Source organism: Amblyraja radiata, chromosome 22 (genome assembly GCF_010909765.2).
Source record: "Amblyraja radiata isolate CabotCenter1 chromosome 22, sAmbRad1.1.pri, whole genome shotgun sequence".
Taxonomy (NCBI): Eukaryota; Metazoa; Chordata; class Chondrichthyes; order Rajiformes; family Rajidae; genus Amblyraja; species Amblyraja radiata.
In genome coordinates this window covers 23,172,895-23,188,225 of record NC_045977.1, presented here as the reverse complement: position 1 = coordinate 23,188,225, position 15,331 = coordinate 23,172,895, and the positions used below count along the sequence as shown (strand labels likewise).

The window sequence follows — 15,331 nt, the reverse complement described above, 5'->3', positions numbered from 1 at the left end:
TTTCTGTTAGGTGATTTGCTTAGCAGCCTATTGCAGGCTCCCCTAGCTGCCAAATTATTAAACCAGCCAATTCCAATCTTGGACCCAGAGAGTGAACAAGTTTGTTCTCTGGCTCTGGACTGTCTCACTCATCTCTTCAGCTGGATCCCACTCTCCACCAGCATCACCCCTACGCTCCTCACCACCATCTTCCATTTTGCTCGTTTTGGCTGTGACACCCGTGCCAAGAAGTTAGTTGCTGTGAATGGAAATGGCCACAACAACAACCTGATGCCAGAGCGAGGCAAGCTGGGTGTGCTGGCCATGTCTTGTATTAATGAACTCATGTCGAAGAACTGTGTCCCTGTGGAGTTTGAGGAGTATCTGCTGCGCATGTTCCAGCAGACCTTCTACTTGCTGCAGAAAATCACCAAAGAGAACAATGCACACTCCATAAAGAGTCGTTTAGAAGAGCTGGAGGAAAGGTAAGCTATGTAGTGAGCATCATATAGTTTCAGTTCTTGGAAATTAAGAATATGGATTGGCTGCAGGGTAAGCAACCAGTGTGTGGGATTTGTGTGACCCGTGTGCACAAGATTCAAACTTTGCTTAAATTTGTGTAGGCCATCCTTGTATTCTTAGCTGACCATCGATTACCCGTTCACAGTAGTTCTACGTTATCCCACTTCCTCATCCACTCCCTACCCACTAGGGGCAGTTTATAGAGGTCATCTTTGGGATGTGGGAGGAAACCAGAGCACCCAGAAGAAACCCATGCAGTTACAGGGAGAGAATGCAAACTCCACATACACAGCACCAGAGGTCAGGATCAAACCCAGGTCTCTGGTGCTGTGAGACAGCAGCTCTACTGCCGCGGATGTTATACCTGCAGTCAAAAAAGGGCGTTGAGATGAGCCAACAGGCCAATTGTAGCTGCAGTTGTGGGGAAGGTTCTAGAAACAGTCAGTTGGTTAGGTGTGGATTGATTAGAGAAGGTCAGTGTGGATGTGTTAAAGGCAAGTGTGCGTAATTAACAAAAGAGTTTCTTGATGAAGTAACAAGTGGATTGATGAGAGTAGTTCAGGCAGTACATGTTGATATCTAATAAAGTGGTGTCTAATTGACTTTGCGTCAAGTTGGAAAGCCATGGAATAAAGGCATGGAAAGAAAATTGGCCCAATAGATAGAACAGTACAGCATAAGAACAAGTCTTTCAGCTCATAATGCCTATGCCAGACATGATGCCAACATAATCTAATCTTCCCTGCCTGCATGTGATCTATATCCCTCAATTGTCTGTATATCCACATGAAGAGTCATGGGGAGACCGACTGAAATGTTCAATGAGTTTGTCAACTTGAAACATTAACTTAATTTTGCTCTCCACGGGTACTGCTTGACCCTGCTAAATATTTCCTGCATTGTTTTGAATGTAAATGTGAAATATTGTTTTAAGACAGAAGGAAAGTGTACAGTGATTTCCCTGGCGGTCAGTGTTAGGACTATTGTTTTTTATAATGACCTTTGCTAAACAGAACAAAATCTTGAAGGAAAGGGCTTCAAGAGATAGACAGACTGGTAATATCAACGGTGAATGCTTAGTTTTGAGTGATGGGAGGTGTTGCATTTTAGTAGGAAAAATGAGAAAAGGCAATATTAACCAGAGGGTGCACTTTTGCAAGGGTTACGAGGGCACAAGATCGGGGGACACTGTTCATTCAAACTGGCTGGACAGGGTTAGAACATTAATTTATGAGCACACTGGGTGGTTAGACCATAAGACATAGGAGCAGAATTAGGTCATTTGGCCCATTAAGTCTGCTCCACCATTCGATCAGGCCTAATCTATTTTCCCTCTCAACCCCATTGTCCTGCCTCCACACTGTAATCATTGACGCCCTTACTGATCAACAACCTATCAATCTCCGCTTTAAAATACCCAATGACTTGGTCCTCACTGACTTTTGTGGCAATGAATTCCACAGATCCACAGATTCCTCCTTATCCTTGGGGTCTGGCTAGGGTGGGAGTGAAAGCAAATTCAATTATATGGTTCAAAGTGGAAATGGTTGAGTTCTCTGAATGGAAAGAGATGCAGGACTGGGGGAGTGGGACAAGCTATGATTGCATTGCCATGGAGTTAGTATGAACTTGAAGGGTTAAATGTCCACCTTCAATGCAGAATCATTCTGGGTTCAGTTTCAGCAGGTTATAGTTGCAGGACTTTATTCATTATAATGTAAACAACCCATAATTAGTAGCAATAACGTTGCAGCTCCCTCCAAAACATATTCTGAGTTATTGAAGAATTTGTCGTGGTCTCTGTTTACCATCTTGTTGAATCTCTCTCATCATTTCCCGTGTAGCTATGTGGAGAAGTTCACGGACTTCCTGCGCCTGTTTGTCAGCGTGCATCTGCGGAGGATCGAGTCCAACTCGCAGTTCCCAGTGGTAGAGTTCCTCGGCCTTCTCTTCAAGTACACCTTTCATCAGGTGAGACGGCTCTCGTGCTCCAATCTCACTGCCCTCTCCTGTGGCAGCACTGTGGCGCCAGTTTCATGGCCTTCTGTTTGTTACCTAACTCGTTTGTAGAGGCAACAAAGATATTTTCTGCTGTTTTTTTTCCAGCCTAGTCACGAGGGTTATTTCTCTTGCCTTGATATCTGGACGATATTCCTGGATTACCTGACCAGTAAAATCAAGAGCCGGCTGGCTGATCGGGATGAGGTGCTCAACAGGTCAGCTGCTGCTTTCTAGTACTCCTGCAGCTTCTGCATCGCCAGAGATCTGTGCGTTAGGCAAGATGGCATTCCTATACAATTGTCCAGTGGTTTAGCAACCTGTGGTGGTGACTTTTGTGAAACTGCCTCCCTCCTCGTTGGGCTTCTTTCTCAACCTTTTTATTTTCTGCATGAATACTCAAAGGTATCTTGATTTGTATTTGTTGAATTAAAAAAAAAACTTGGTAGTAGTTTCTATGTAACGATGGCTGGAAATGGCAATCGCCTGCGTTGCCAGTGTGACTGAATTAGGAGCATTTGGGATAGGGCCAGACCTGTACAGTTTCTTTGTTCTTATTGTGTGAAAGAATATCACAATTTTTATCACTAATAGTTGATAGAATGCAAATATATCTGAATCGTCCGATTGGAAAATGTTTTATTTATAATCTCTAATGTAGTTTTAAGTGTTTGTTTTAATCAACATCCACTATGATGTAACCCCTCCTTGTCTCTAACTTCTGCAATCTTCAGGTCTGTGTTCTTCTAATTCTGGCTTCTTGTGCATCCACAATTACCCTTGCTCCATGATAGGTGAGCACGTGATACATTGTCAAATCAGCTGAATGTGGTCACTGCTGACCTTCTGTTAAGATGTTTTATATTGGGGAGAGGGACAGGTTCAGTCTGGGTTTCACTGCCGTCTTCTTCGACAGCTGTGTGTGTGTGTGTGTGTGTGTTGGTGACTGATGTAGAGCTAGGCTGGGAAATGCAAAGGATATAAGTAAACACTGGGCTAGATCTGGATTGGGACAGGTTTGCAGAGCTGAAGTGAACATGATTTCCTGTAATTCCAGAGCCACAAACCCAGAATTGCTTCAAGCCTACGCTGTCTATAGCCTTTAGCCTTGTACTGTTCATTATCTCCCTGGTATATGGTTCCATACATACAAACAAGCGTTTGGAAGACGGGAAGGATGCATTTGCCAGCTGCTACATAACTGCAGGCATCTTCTGCCCGGTGGGAATGGGTTATTCCGTGTGCCTTCTCTTCCCATGCCAACAATAGCAGCGATCCAGGAAACATGTTGCTTGTTATTATTTGTAGAATGTAGGTTCTACATGCACCTTGTTAACCAGAAACTCTGCTTGAGTCGCACCAAGTGTTCTGCTGATGCCTCATTAACTGCAGATGATGGTTTACAAAAAAACCCACAAAGTGCTGGAGTAACTCAGCAGGTCAGGCTGGTCAGGCAGCATCTCTGAAGAACATGGATAAGTGACGTTTTGGGACGAACCCTTCTCCAGGCTGAGTATAGTAGGAAGAGAGGCGGGTTGGAACAGAAGTTTCCTGCTTACTGGATCTCAGGCTCTGTAGGCACAGCAGCCTCGTGACTCCTAGTTAGAGGAATATTGGTGGGCAGTCGTGGAGCTGGCAGAAAGAAAGAAAGTGAGGTTTTTTTTTTTTTTAAAGGTGAATTTGCAACTATATCTCAGGTTACTCGAGGGCAGCCACCCAGGTCCCATGTGGAAAAACTCCTGACTCTATTTGAAAAGTGTATTTTTGAATGTACATCAAGCGCATGTAGGCACAAAGAACTGCAGATGCTGGAATATTGAGCATATCGAAGAGTGCTAGAGGAACTCAGTGGGTCAAGCAGCATCCATGAACGTTTTAGTTTGGGCCCCTTCTTCATATGAACTGTTAAAGTTACTTGTTCAATAAAATGGAACATATTCTCCCATCTCTCTCACACAAATGGGAGAGGTGAAATTTGTCTGCAGAGAAGCATTGGTTTTGTTTAAAAAATGCAAAGAATTAATGTGGAGCAAACCTTCTCGCCTTCAGAGCTGCAGTAAAATGGGCAGAGCGGTCGATTTGAAGAGCAGGGCCCTTGCTGTGCTCTCACTGCCCTGGGGTATTTAACGGCACTTTCCTGAACCCATTGCAGTGCCTGCTGGAGGTGAGAGGTTAATGAAGTGGTCTGAGGCACAGGAGGATATCAGAAACACGCAGCAGCCTGGGGAACCCAGGCATTTCTGACACACTTGGCAAGCTGGGTATCTGTAACACTAAAACCATTATTCTATGCAATTCTTGACAAAGATAGATAAAACAAGAAATAATTTCTGCAAAAGACCACAGCATGACTTCTCTGTTATGAGTTGTGTGGAACTGAAAATAGTGCTTCTTGGAATTTCAGTGAGAGTAAAGTCCAGAGCGGCTGCCGTGTGCAGTCCCTTATTTTGTAGCCAGTGAATGTAGTTGTTCTGCTTTGTAAATTGCTGTGCAAGTGTTATGAGTAAGAGATGACTTGCCGACACTTCTTTCTCTTGCAGCTACATTCCACTGTAGTGAGTTGTTGCATAGTGTGGAACTCCTGGCAAGCATGTTGTATCTGCTTGTCAGAGCTCTCTGGGGAATATCGAGGCTACGCTGAACACGACAGTCATTAATCCTCAGAATTATTTGTTTCTTTTATTCAAACATTTATGAAACATTTTGTTCCAGAATGTATTAGTTTATTGCTCACAGCTGCTCCCTTGTTTATGTAGTTGAGACTGCACTGATAAAAGGGCCTGAGGTTTTATATGGCACAGTGAGTAGAGCCACAACCTCTATCGGAGAAGCAGGTTCAACCTTGACCTTGGGTACTGTCTGTGTGGAGTTTACACCTCCCTGTTACTCTGGTTTCATCCCTAAAACATGTTGGTTGGTTAATCCTAAATCATGCCTAATGTATTGGGGAGTGGTAGGAGTTATGGACAAATGTAAAAACGTGATCAGTGGTTGATGGTGTATTGAACGGCCTGTTCTCTGGAACTGTAATGTTACGTTCCAATGTTGTGAAACTATATTCTGCACTCTGGTGTTTTTCTCCTTGTACTTGTATTTGGGTTGGTTGTACAATCTCTACAAATTGTACGAATTATAGTATAATCTGATTAATTGTTTAGCATGCAAACAAAAACTACTCACTGTATCTCTGCACGTGATAATAATAAATCAGAACGAAAACCAATACCAAAATCTTCTTGTGTGCAGGGGACACAATGTCCTTTGAGTAGTGGCGCCTACTGCAGCCAGAAACCATGCATGGCCCCAGGTCCTGAGTCTTGTTCTGGCAACAGTGTCATATCTCATGACTTCTTTCTGTTTTCTTTCTGAACCTGGAGACCAACTGATCGACAGTGAGTAACACTAAAAATAAAGACACTTCTAGAAAGTCCATTGCTGAGGGGGAGATTTTGGCATTTCCGTAGCAGTGAATCTCCACTAAGAGCAGGTTACTGTTACAGGACAAGTAGGCAGAGCTAGTGAAAGTCAAACTTGATGTGTAGTGATGGCAGCCACCAGGCTTCCTGCCTTAATTTACTGAGTGCCAGAGTTTATTGCCTTGCAAGTCACTGTCTGCTGCTTCTTTTCACAGGTACAAAGGTGCATTGGTCATGTTGCTGAATGAGGTCTTGCATCGCGTACAGTTCCGCTACAACCAAGCGCAGCTTGAAGAACTTGATGATGAGACACTGGATGATGATGTGAGTAAACTGGTGAACCAGGGTGCGCAGTGTTGTTCAGCTGTTCAAGTGTTGGTCAACTGTTCCAGCAGTTGTTCAGCAAGTTGTTCTTGTGAAAGAAACAAGACCTAATCTAGCAAAACACACAAAGTGCTGGAGGAGCTCAGTGGGTCAGCAGCATTTGTGGAGAGAATGGTCCTGACCCAAAATGTTTTCTGTCCATCTCCTCCACTGATGCTGCCTGACCTGCTGAGCTCCTCTAGTACTTTGTTTTACACCAGATTCTAACATCTGCAATTTATTGTGTCTCCTAATATGGAAAGTTTCTCAAAGAAAAATAGTTTATTTTATAAGCAGCTTCCCATCCATCCACTGCCAATCTATGCAGGAAGATGGATGTACAGTCTGTACTGGGGTGGTTTTTAATCTATGTATGCTTGTGTAACCTGGCCAGCATCTTGTTAAAGTTCATTTTGACACAGCTCGTCCCTCTGTCCTTCTCTCTTCCTTTGTATCCAACCCGAAACTTACTCGCACACACACACACGTTTCAGTGGGACTGCTAGCATTCTGGTGTGTGAGTTCAGCTTCTTCCACATTTAGGTTTGTTGTTGTCACATGTGCCCCCAAGGTATAGTGAAAATAGCTATTTTGCATGTTATATCAGATAATACTATACAGAAATACAATCAAGTCAAGAACAACAAGTAGAGAAAAGGGAAAGATACAGAGTGCGGAATATAGTTCTCAGCCTTGCAGTGCTTCAGTTCCATAGACAAAGTCCAATGTCCATTATGGGGTAGATGTGAATCGGCTTATTTAAGGACTATTCAGATGCTAAGCAAGGAAATGGCTAGTACTCTATTTAGCTGCTCCAACAGGCTTGAGGAGCTGTCTTACCTAGTGATGCTCCAGGGTTTAGGTGCTAGCTGAATGTAGCCGTCCCTGAGTATTTGTTTTCTAGGCTCGGGAACTATTACTACAGAGTCAAGTTGGGTCCTGCTGGAGTTGCAGTAGTTAAAGGTAAAAGGTGTGGCAGCGGGTTTGCATTCAAAGATATTTGATGCCTGTGGCAGTGATAAATTGAGCCTTTAAGCGCAGTAATGTGGAACAGAGATTGGGGCTAGTGATTCCACTAAAAGGTGAGCCCTGCACACCCTACCTGTCGGGTGATTTTGGCCAGCAAAGAGTTTAGCATCAATTCTGAAGGCATTGAACTGTGTCACGAAAGATCTGCACGGTGACTTAATATTGCAACACTCTTGCCTGTGTCATTCTTAATTCCTCCCAGAAAATAGGACCTGCAGCCACATGAACAACAGTAGGCTTGGTTAGTAGAATGCAGGCACAAGGAACTGCAGATGCTAGTTTACAAAAAACAAACCGTGCTGGAGTAACAGCGGGTCACGCAGTGTCTTTGAAGAACATGGATAGGTGACGTTTCTGATTTGAAGAAGGACCCTGACACAAAACTATGTCGATCCATGTTTGCCTGACCTGCTGAGTTACTCCAGCACCTTGCCTTTTTTTGTTCAGTTGAATTCTACAGTGCGTTTCCTGATTAGTATACAAGAGTCAGCAGTATGCTTAATGTAGTCACTGTGGCAGGAAATGAGGGAGCTAATTTGCACATGAAGCTTCCGCCCCCATTGAGGTTGCCTGCGGGGTCTGAGGAAGTTCAGCAGCTTTCCCCTTTGCTTGCAGCAACAGACTGAGTGGCAGCGCTACCTGCGGCAGAGCTTGGAGGTGGTGGCCAAAGTGATGGAGCTTCTCCCGTCCCACGCCTTTTCTACAATCGTAAGTAGCATTGTGGAATATTGCCCTAACACACCAACCCAATGTTAGCCGCCTTTTCACTGTACTCTCTGTGCTAGCTGGACAGAGCCACCCCACTCCCCACACCCTCCGGGTTGGGACCGCCCCACAGGATGTAAACCAGAGCAGAAATAGACCAATGGTTCTTGAAGCCTGCACTGGCAATCATTAATGTCTTGGCTGTGCCACCACTTTCCAGCTCTTGTGCCTACCTATCAAATCCTTTGTGGACCTCAGTGAGTGGATAGAGCCACTGCCTCACAGTACCAGAGACCCGGGTACAATCCTGACTGTAGGTGCTGTCTGTGGAGTTTGCATGTTCTCTCTGTGACCACGTGAGTTCCCTCCCACATTCCAAAAACGTGCAGGTTGATAGGCTTCTGTAAATTGTCCCTAGTGTGTAAAAATGAATTAGTGTGTGGCGTGGTCTCTGTGGGTCTCAAAGGGCCTGTTTCCACGCTGTCTATAAATTAAACTAAAGTTAGATAAGTTCCCAGGGTCTGATGATTGTTAACATTTTTCATCCTGTGCATCATCTATTAGACTAATGGGCCGTGGTCCCCCAGGGGATTGAAACTGGCCTAGGTTTAACTATGCATTGGTGATGTGCGCTGACTGGGTCGGGCAATCTCCTTGTCCCATCATTGTCACAGGGATCAAACTATCTTCCCAGAGTTGAAAGACGCTTGACTCGCCACTCCACAGTCCCTGTAATAAGATTAAGAATAGGCAATACTTGTACTAAAATTCCTTAATAATTGTTGAGCTGCTTTCATTGCTTGTTTGCTTTCTGTCCCTAGTTTCCCATCTTGCAGGATAACCTTGAAGTTTACCTGGGTTTGCAGCAGTTTGTTGTAACCACTGGACAAGGTAAGTGGCTGGACTGCTGCTAACATGTAACTACAACATTGATGTTGGCTTTTGTAAGAAACATCTGTAAATATGAAGATATTTAACCTTGTAATCACTTGAATGATAAAATGTTGTTAAAATGTTAATGCTGCAAGAAAAAGATGCAAAATGCTGGAGAAACTCAGCAGGTCAGGCAGCGTTCATGGAGAACGTGGATCGATGACGTTTCAGTTCAGGACGCTTCTTCACCCGAAAAGTCACCTATCCATGTTCTCCAGGGATGCTGCCTGACCTACTGAGTTACTCCAACACTTTTTTTTGCAGACCAGCACCTGTGGTTCTTTGTTCTATTTATTGTTGCAAGAAGCTGACTTGTTAAAAAGTGATGTTAAATGTGCCACAATTTGAGCAAGTGAATATAAAACAAGTTGAAATGCAAGCACTCTTAGAGTGTTCTAATCTTGCATCGGTTTTAGGCAGATTTTTAGACTAGCTGTAGTTACGCTGATTAAGGGGACTTGATGCAATATAAGCACAACAATAGCATTCGAGACAAAGGCATGGAGTTGTTTAGCACAAAAATGGCTCTCTTCCCCAACTCATCCATGCCAAGCATGGTGCCTGTCTACACCAATCTAATTTCCTGCATTAGACCCGTATACCTCTACTCCTTATCCATGTAACAGTCCAACTATTTTTAAATATTGTAATTGTATCTATCTCTATCACCTCCTCTGGAAGCTGCTTTCGTATTCCCACCACCCTCTTTGTGAAAACACACCCCTCAGATTTCCTTTAAATTTATCCCCATCTATTTGAAACCTATACCCTCTAGTTTTAAACTCTTACATTGTGAAAAAGACTCTGGCTATCTATCTTATCTACCCCTCATCATTTTATACACCTCAGCCTTGTACATTCCTGTGAGCATAAACCTAGCATTTACAATCTGTCCTTATGGCTACAGCCACCTTTGCCGGCATTTTCTCTGATGCTACACCCACCTTCATGTAGTGTGGTGACCAGAACTGTGCACAGTACTCGAGTACAGCCTGATCAAAGTTTGGTACAGCTGCAACATGACATCCCAACTCTTATTTTGGTTTGGTTTATTATTATTGTTGCACGTACCGAGATAGTGAAATGCATACCACACGAGTGGTATCAAACCATACATGACTGCAACAGGTAGTGCAAAAAGAGAAAGGACACAGTACAGAACATAGTATTGCAGTTACAGAGAAAGTGCAGGTAACAAAAGTGCTGGGCCGCAGTGAGGTAGATTGGGCGATCGGGAATATACTCAGTGTCCCGGGGGCAAGCATGCCGAATGCCCTCATTACTGCCCTATCTACCTGTGTAGTCGTTGGCGAGCTCAGACTTGGAATAGTGTGTGCAGGTTTGGTTGCACAGCTATAGGAAGAACATCATTAAATGGGAAAGGGTGCCGAAGAGGATGTTAACTGAGCGTGCAGGCTTGTTATAGCAAGAGGTTGGATAGACTGGGATTTTCTTCTTTGGATTGTAGGAGGTGACCTTATTATGGTACACAAGATCATGAGGGGCATGGAGAAAGTGACCACTCTGTCTTTTTGCCAGGATTGAGGATTCTAAAATTAGAGGGATTTGGCTTAAGGTGAGAGGGGAGAGATTTAAGAGGGACCTCAGGAACAATTATTTCACTCGGCGGGTAGTCCATATCTGGAATGAGCTGCCAGGCGATGCTATAGAAATGAACACAATTATGTCTTTTAAACGATGGTTGGGTATACGGATGGGAAGGATTTAGATTACTATGTGACTAGCCCAGCAGGTAAATTGGTCAGCACGGACAAATTGGGCCATAGGTCCTGTTTCTATGCTATAAAACTCCATTTATGAGCTTACACCCAAGGCCCCTCAGTACACCAGCACTCCTGAGATCCCTACAATTTACTGTGCATATCTTGTTAGCATTTGTCATCCCAAAATTGCATTATCTGCCCAACTTTCAAACTGATCTATGTCCCGTCTATCCTTTCACAACCTCCTTCGTTGTCATCTACTCCAATCATTTTTGTGGTGTCAGTAAGTTTGCTAATCTGTCCGGCTACATTCTCATCCAAGTCATTTTGTTAAACAATGGTCCTAGCAGTGATCCCAGCGATACACCATTGGTGTAGGAAAGAACTGTGGATGCTGGTTTAAATCGAAGGTAGACACAAAATGCTAGAGTAACTCAGCGGGACAGGCAGCATCTCTGGAGAGAAGGAATGGGTGATGTTTCAGGTTATTCTCTCCAGAGATCTAGAGATGAGTTACTCCAGCATTTGTGTCTACCTTTGAGATACATCATTGGTTACAGACTTCCAGTCTTGACCATCTGAACATGGAGTTTTAACCCACAAACGTCACCTATTCATTTTCTCCAGAGATGCCTGACCCACTGAGTTACTCTAGCATTTTGTGTATCTTCCAATCTCTACCACTGTCCTTGCCTTCCTACCACCAATTTGGATCCAGCTTGCCTGCACACCTTGTCACAGTCCATCATCGGTTACACCAGTAAGTGGGGGGAAAAAACAAAGGGTGTGAATGGTTGTATTGGCGAGATGAGAATGTCATCAATATCTCCTCACAAAGACCTGGTGACTCAGGTAGTGGTTTCAATTGAGATTAGTTGTTAATGAGGTGGTATCACAGTGCATATTGCACATTGCGGCACTGGCTATAGTGATGGCAAAGGTGCAGGGCTTTCCCCTCGCTTGGACTGATTTATATGCACAATGGTTTAACATGTACCTTGGCGTTTCATCACAGATGCATTGTTCTTTAGTTCACAGGCTGAATATCACAGCAGAGAATGACTGTCGCCGTTTGCATTGCTCTTTGCGTGATCTCAGCTCGCTCCTTCAGACCAGTGGTCGCCTGGCAGAGTATTTTATTGGGGATGTATTTGCTGGCAGGTTTAATGATGCGCTCAGAGTAGTTGAAAGGTAAGACCTATTTAAATTGCTAACTGAGTGATTCAATAGTCGCTGGATCAATGAGATCTTGTGTGCTGTTTATTTCATTTTAAATGCTGCTGAAAATTTGGAAAAAAAATAATGCTTAGCAAATACTCAGCTAGTAAGAATTTCAAGGTCTCAAGGTCAGTTTATTGTCACCTGTACCAAGGTACGGTGAAATTTGAGTTACAATACAGCCAGTGTAAGGCACAAAACCACATAAGTTATCATAAAAATCCATCACAGTGGATTCCGCATTCCTCACGGATGAAAGGCAATAAAGTTCAAGCTTCCTCTTTGTTCTCCTGCGGTCGGGGCGGTCAAACCATCCGCGGTCGGGGCGATCAGAGCCCCTGCAGCCGACGAGCGAAGCCCCCCGTCAGGGTGATCGAAACTCCCGCGTTGGAGGGGTTGAAACACTCCGCAGCATGGAGCTCCCCAGTCGGCCTCTTCATACCTCAAAGCTTCACCATGTTAAAGTCCACAGGCCCTGCGGTTGGAGCTTCGATCCCCGGCAAAGGGATCGCAAGCTCCGCGATGTTAAAGTCCCGCAGACTCCTGCGACATAGAACGCCTGTTGGTCTCCAGGAAAGGCGGACAAATCCACAATGTTAGGACGCAGTGAGGACAGAGATACCATACGGGGGGAAATCGCATCTCTGTCGAGGTAAGTGATTGGGGGAAAAAGTTTGCACCCCCCCCCTCACCCCACATAAAACAAGCCAAGGAACACTAAAGCATACTTTTAACACATACTAAAAATAACAAAAAGAAGAAAAGACAGACTGTTGGCGAGGCAGTCACCGATTGTTCAGCGATTGAGGGAGAAACAATTAATGGTACAAGACATTAAAGGTCGTAAAGCTGAAACATCATCACAGTTTTTCTCTCCATTGATAGTGCCCGACCTGCCGAGCATTTCCAACATTTTCAGTTATGCCTTTACTAAATGATGCCATTGATTTATTTACAATTGAATTTTCAACTCTCAAAAGTGTTGTTTGTGCCGCTTTAATAATCCTCTTGATGATGAGCCAGAATCACGAAATATTTTTGTACTCTGCTTTCCAATTTCCTGATTCTCAGCTGACTGAATGTTTTACCCATGGAGTTCGGTCACCAATACCTTGTGCAGCCTGGACTGTATTCATACTAAAACCAAACTGTCAAAGCGTTTCATACTGTCTCTCCTGAGGCCTGGCTTTTGATGTCTTAAGCTATTTTTCTTGACCAGGAAGGATCCAACTTTGCTATAAATTTCTATCCAATCCTTACAGTTCCAGAAGTGGCGGCGCTGGTGAACGGCTGCGGCTCGCCTGCAGTCCGTTTGTCCTTACTTTTTTATGTTGTTTTTTTTTCGTTTTGTCTAGTTAGTTTTTGTTTTTTAGGTTGTGTTTATGTGGGGGGGGGGGGGCGGGGGGTTGAAACGGGGCTTGCTGTCTCTCTCTTCGGGGGAATACGACTTTTTTATCGTATCCCCCTTCTCTGCCTCCGTCTGCGCTGAGGCCTGATGGCGGAGCTGGCGGCCTCGAGACTCCGGAGGCAGAGCCAGTCAGGACTTGTACTGGGCTCGCTCCCGTGAGGCCGCCCCAGCTCGGGGCTGGAACGGTGCTCCCGTCGGAGCGGCCCAGCCCGAGGGAGGAACGGAACTCCCGTCGGAGTGGCCCAGCCCGAGGGAGGAACGGCACTCACGTGAGGGCGATCCGGCTCGGGCCTGGAACGGTACTCCGGTGGCTGGGACGGCGTTCTGGCGGCGGTGACCTGAGTCCGGGGTTGAGCCGCGGGCCAGCGGCTGCGTCCGCTGGACTGGAGGGCGGCAGCTTCGACCACCCCCGGGCCGCGGTGTTTGAGCCGGCCCGTTTGCGGGGTTCGGTGAGCCGCGGGACTGTCTGTACCATCGCCCGGTGGGGAATCGCCTCAGCGCAGAGGGAGAAGAGGAGGGAAGAGACTGCAGCCCTAAGATTTTTGCCTCCACCACAGTGAGGAGGTGCTTGGAGGACTCACTGTGGTGGTGTTAATTTGTGTTTATTGTTGTTATTATTGTATGATTGTATGTATGACTGCAGGCACGAAATTTCGTTCAGACCGTAAGGTCTGAATGACAATAAAGGCATTCAATTCAATTCAATTCAATTCAACACCCTCAGTCTTCTGCACTGTAGGGAATACAAGCCTAGTTTCTAATCAGGGGTTTGGCTTGGGAATTACAGACAGGCCCTCCTTGTTTAGAACTATCCATCTGTTGCTGCACATACGTTTCTCTCATTGCAGTCCTGCTCCAAATGTGTGTATGTTTAATGTGTTCTAACATGTGTACATTTATTGCTGATTTCTCAGGCTAGTGGAAGTGACATCGTATGGGTCCCAAATCAAGCTGTACGATATGGAAACAGCAGTGCCATCTGTGCTGAAGCCAGATTTAATTGATGTGTAAGTACACAGTTGATCCTGTCAGCTAAATCTGTTTTGCATGTTAAGATGGCCTCTCCTGGTCATGCCCTGACATACCAACGAAAAGAAGCTAAACTGATCAAAAATGTGCTGCTGCTTGGCTTTGCCTTGCACTTAGCAATGGATTTGCCTGATTGAATTTGGTTGTGTTCACTCAGTAGACAGTTACTGAAAACTTTAATCTGAAAACCTGTTGACAATAACTGTCCAGCTAAAGACTACCTATTTGCCAGTCTGTGCCAACTCAGTGTACCATAGAGGGAACGCCTGGATAACCTGTCCAGTTACTCAGTCCAATGTGATTTCCTCCTCATTGGGGACGGTGTTTGTTTTGGGGTGGCAGGAACGTGTTGAGGCAGAACGTCAGCCTTATATAAGGACTGGACAAGCTAGATGCAGGAAAAATGTTCCCAATGTTGGGCGAGTCCAGAACCAGGGGCCACTGTCTTGGAATAAAGGGGAGGTCATTTAAGACTGAGGTGAGAAAAAAAGTTTTCACCCAGAGAGTTGTGAATTTGTGGAATTCCCTGCCACAGAGGGCAGTGGAGGCCAAATCACTGGATGAATTTAAGAGAGAGTTAGATGGAGCTCTAGGGGGCTAGTGGAATCAAGCGATATGGGGAGAAGGCAGGCATGGGTTATTGATTGGGGACGATCAGCCATGATCACAATGAATGGCGGTGCTGGCTCGAAGGGGCGAATGGCCGCCTCCTGCACCTATTTTCTATGTTTCTATGTAACCTGAATGGATGGTGAAGCAGACTCAGTGATCCTACCTTTCATGGCCACAGGGTGTCCCAAGTGCTCTACAACCAATCGTTTGCTACACTGAGGAAATCTTGGTAACCAATCATATAGGAAAATCGTACTGAGCAACATAAAGTCACAGTTAATCTGTTCTCAATGCCGATTGAACAAATAAATACTGAGCCAACGAAGCAGGGCGAGTGTGCATTCTGTCTGCACAGACGCAACTATTCACGCTGTTACCTCACGGCTCCAGAGACG

At 45.0% G+C, this 15,331-nt stretch overlaps 1 protein-coding gene across 4 annotated transcripts in view; it reads left to right on the top strand.

The window, feature by feature from the left end:
• Positions 1–15,331, top strand: part of xpo6 (exportin 6) — an 82,337-nt gene that overhangs the window by 46,642 nt on the left and 20,364 nt on the right. For 3 of the 4 annotated variants that reach the window (XM_033040679.1, XM_033040682.1, XM_033040680.1), the window contains 8 exons: positions 11–464; positions 2,346–2,472; positions 2,608–2,717; positions 6,131–6,239; positions 7,923–8,015; positions 8,834–8,903; positions 11,701–11,860; positions 14,210–14,302. In XM_033040679.1, the coding sequence (XP_032896570.1) occupies positions 11–464; positions 2,346–2,472; positions 2,608–2,717; positions 6,131–6,239; positions 7,923–8,015; positions 8,834–8,903; positions 11,701–11,860; positions 14,210–14,302 (1,216 nt within the window). The remainder of the gene's footprint in view (positions 1–10; positions 465–2,345; positions 2,473–2,607; positions 2,718–6,130; positions 6,240–7,922; positions 8,016–8,833; positions 8,904–11,700; positions 11,861–14,209; positions 14,303–15,331) is intronic. The other variant, XM_033040681.1, reaches the window with a different exon arrangement.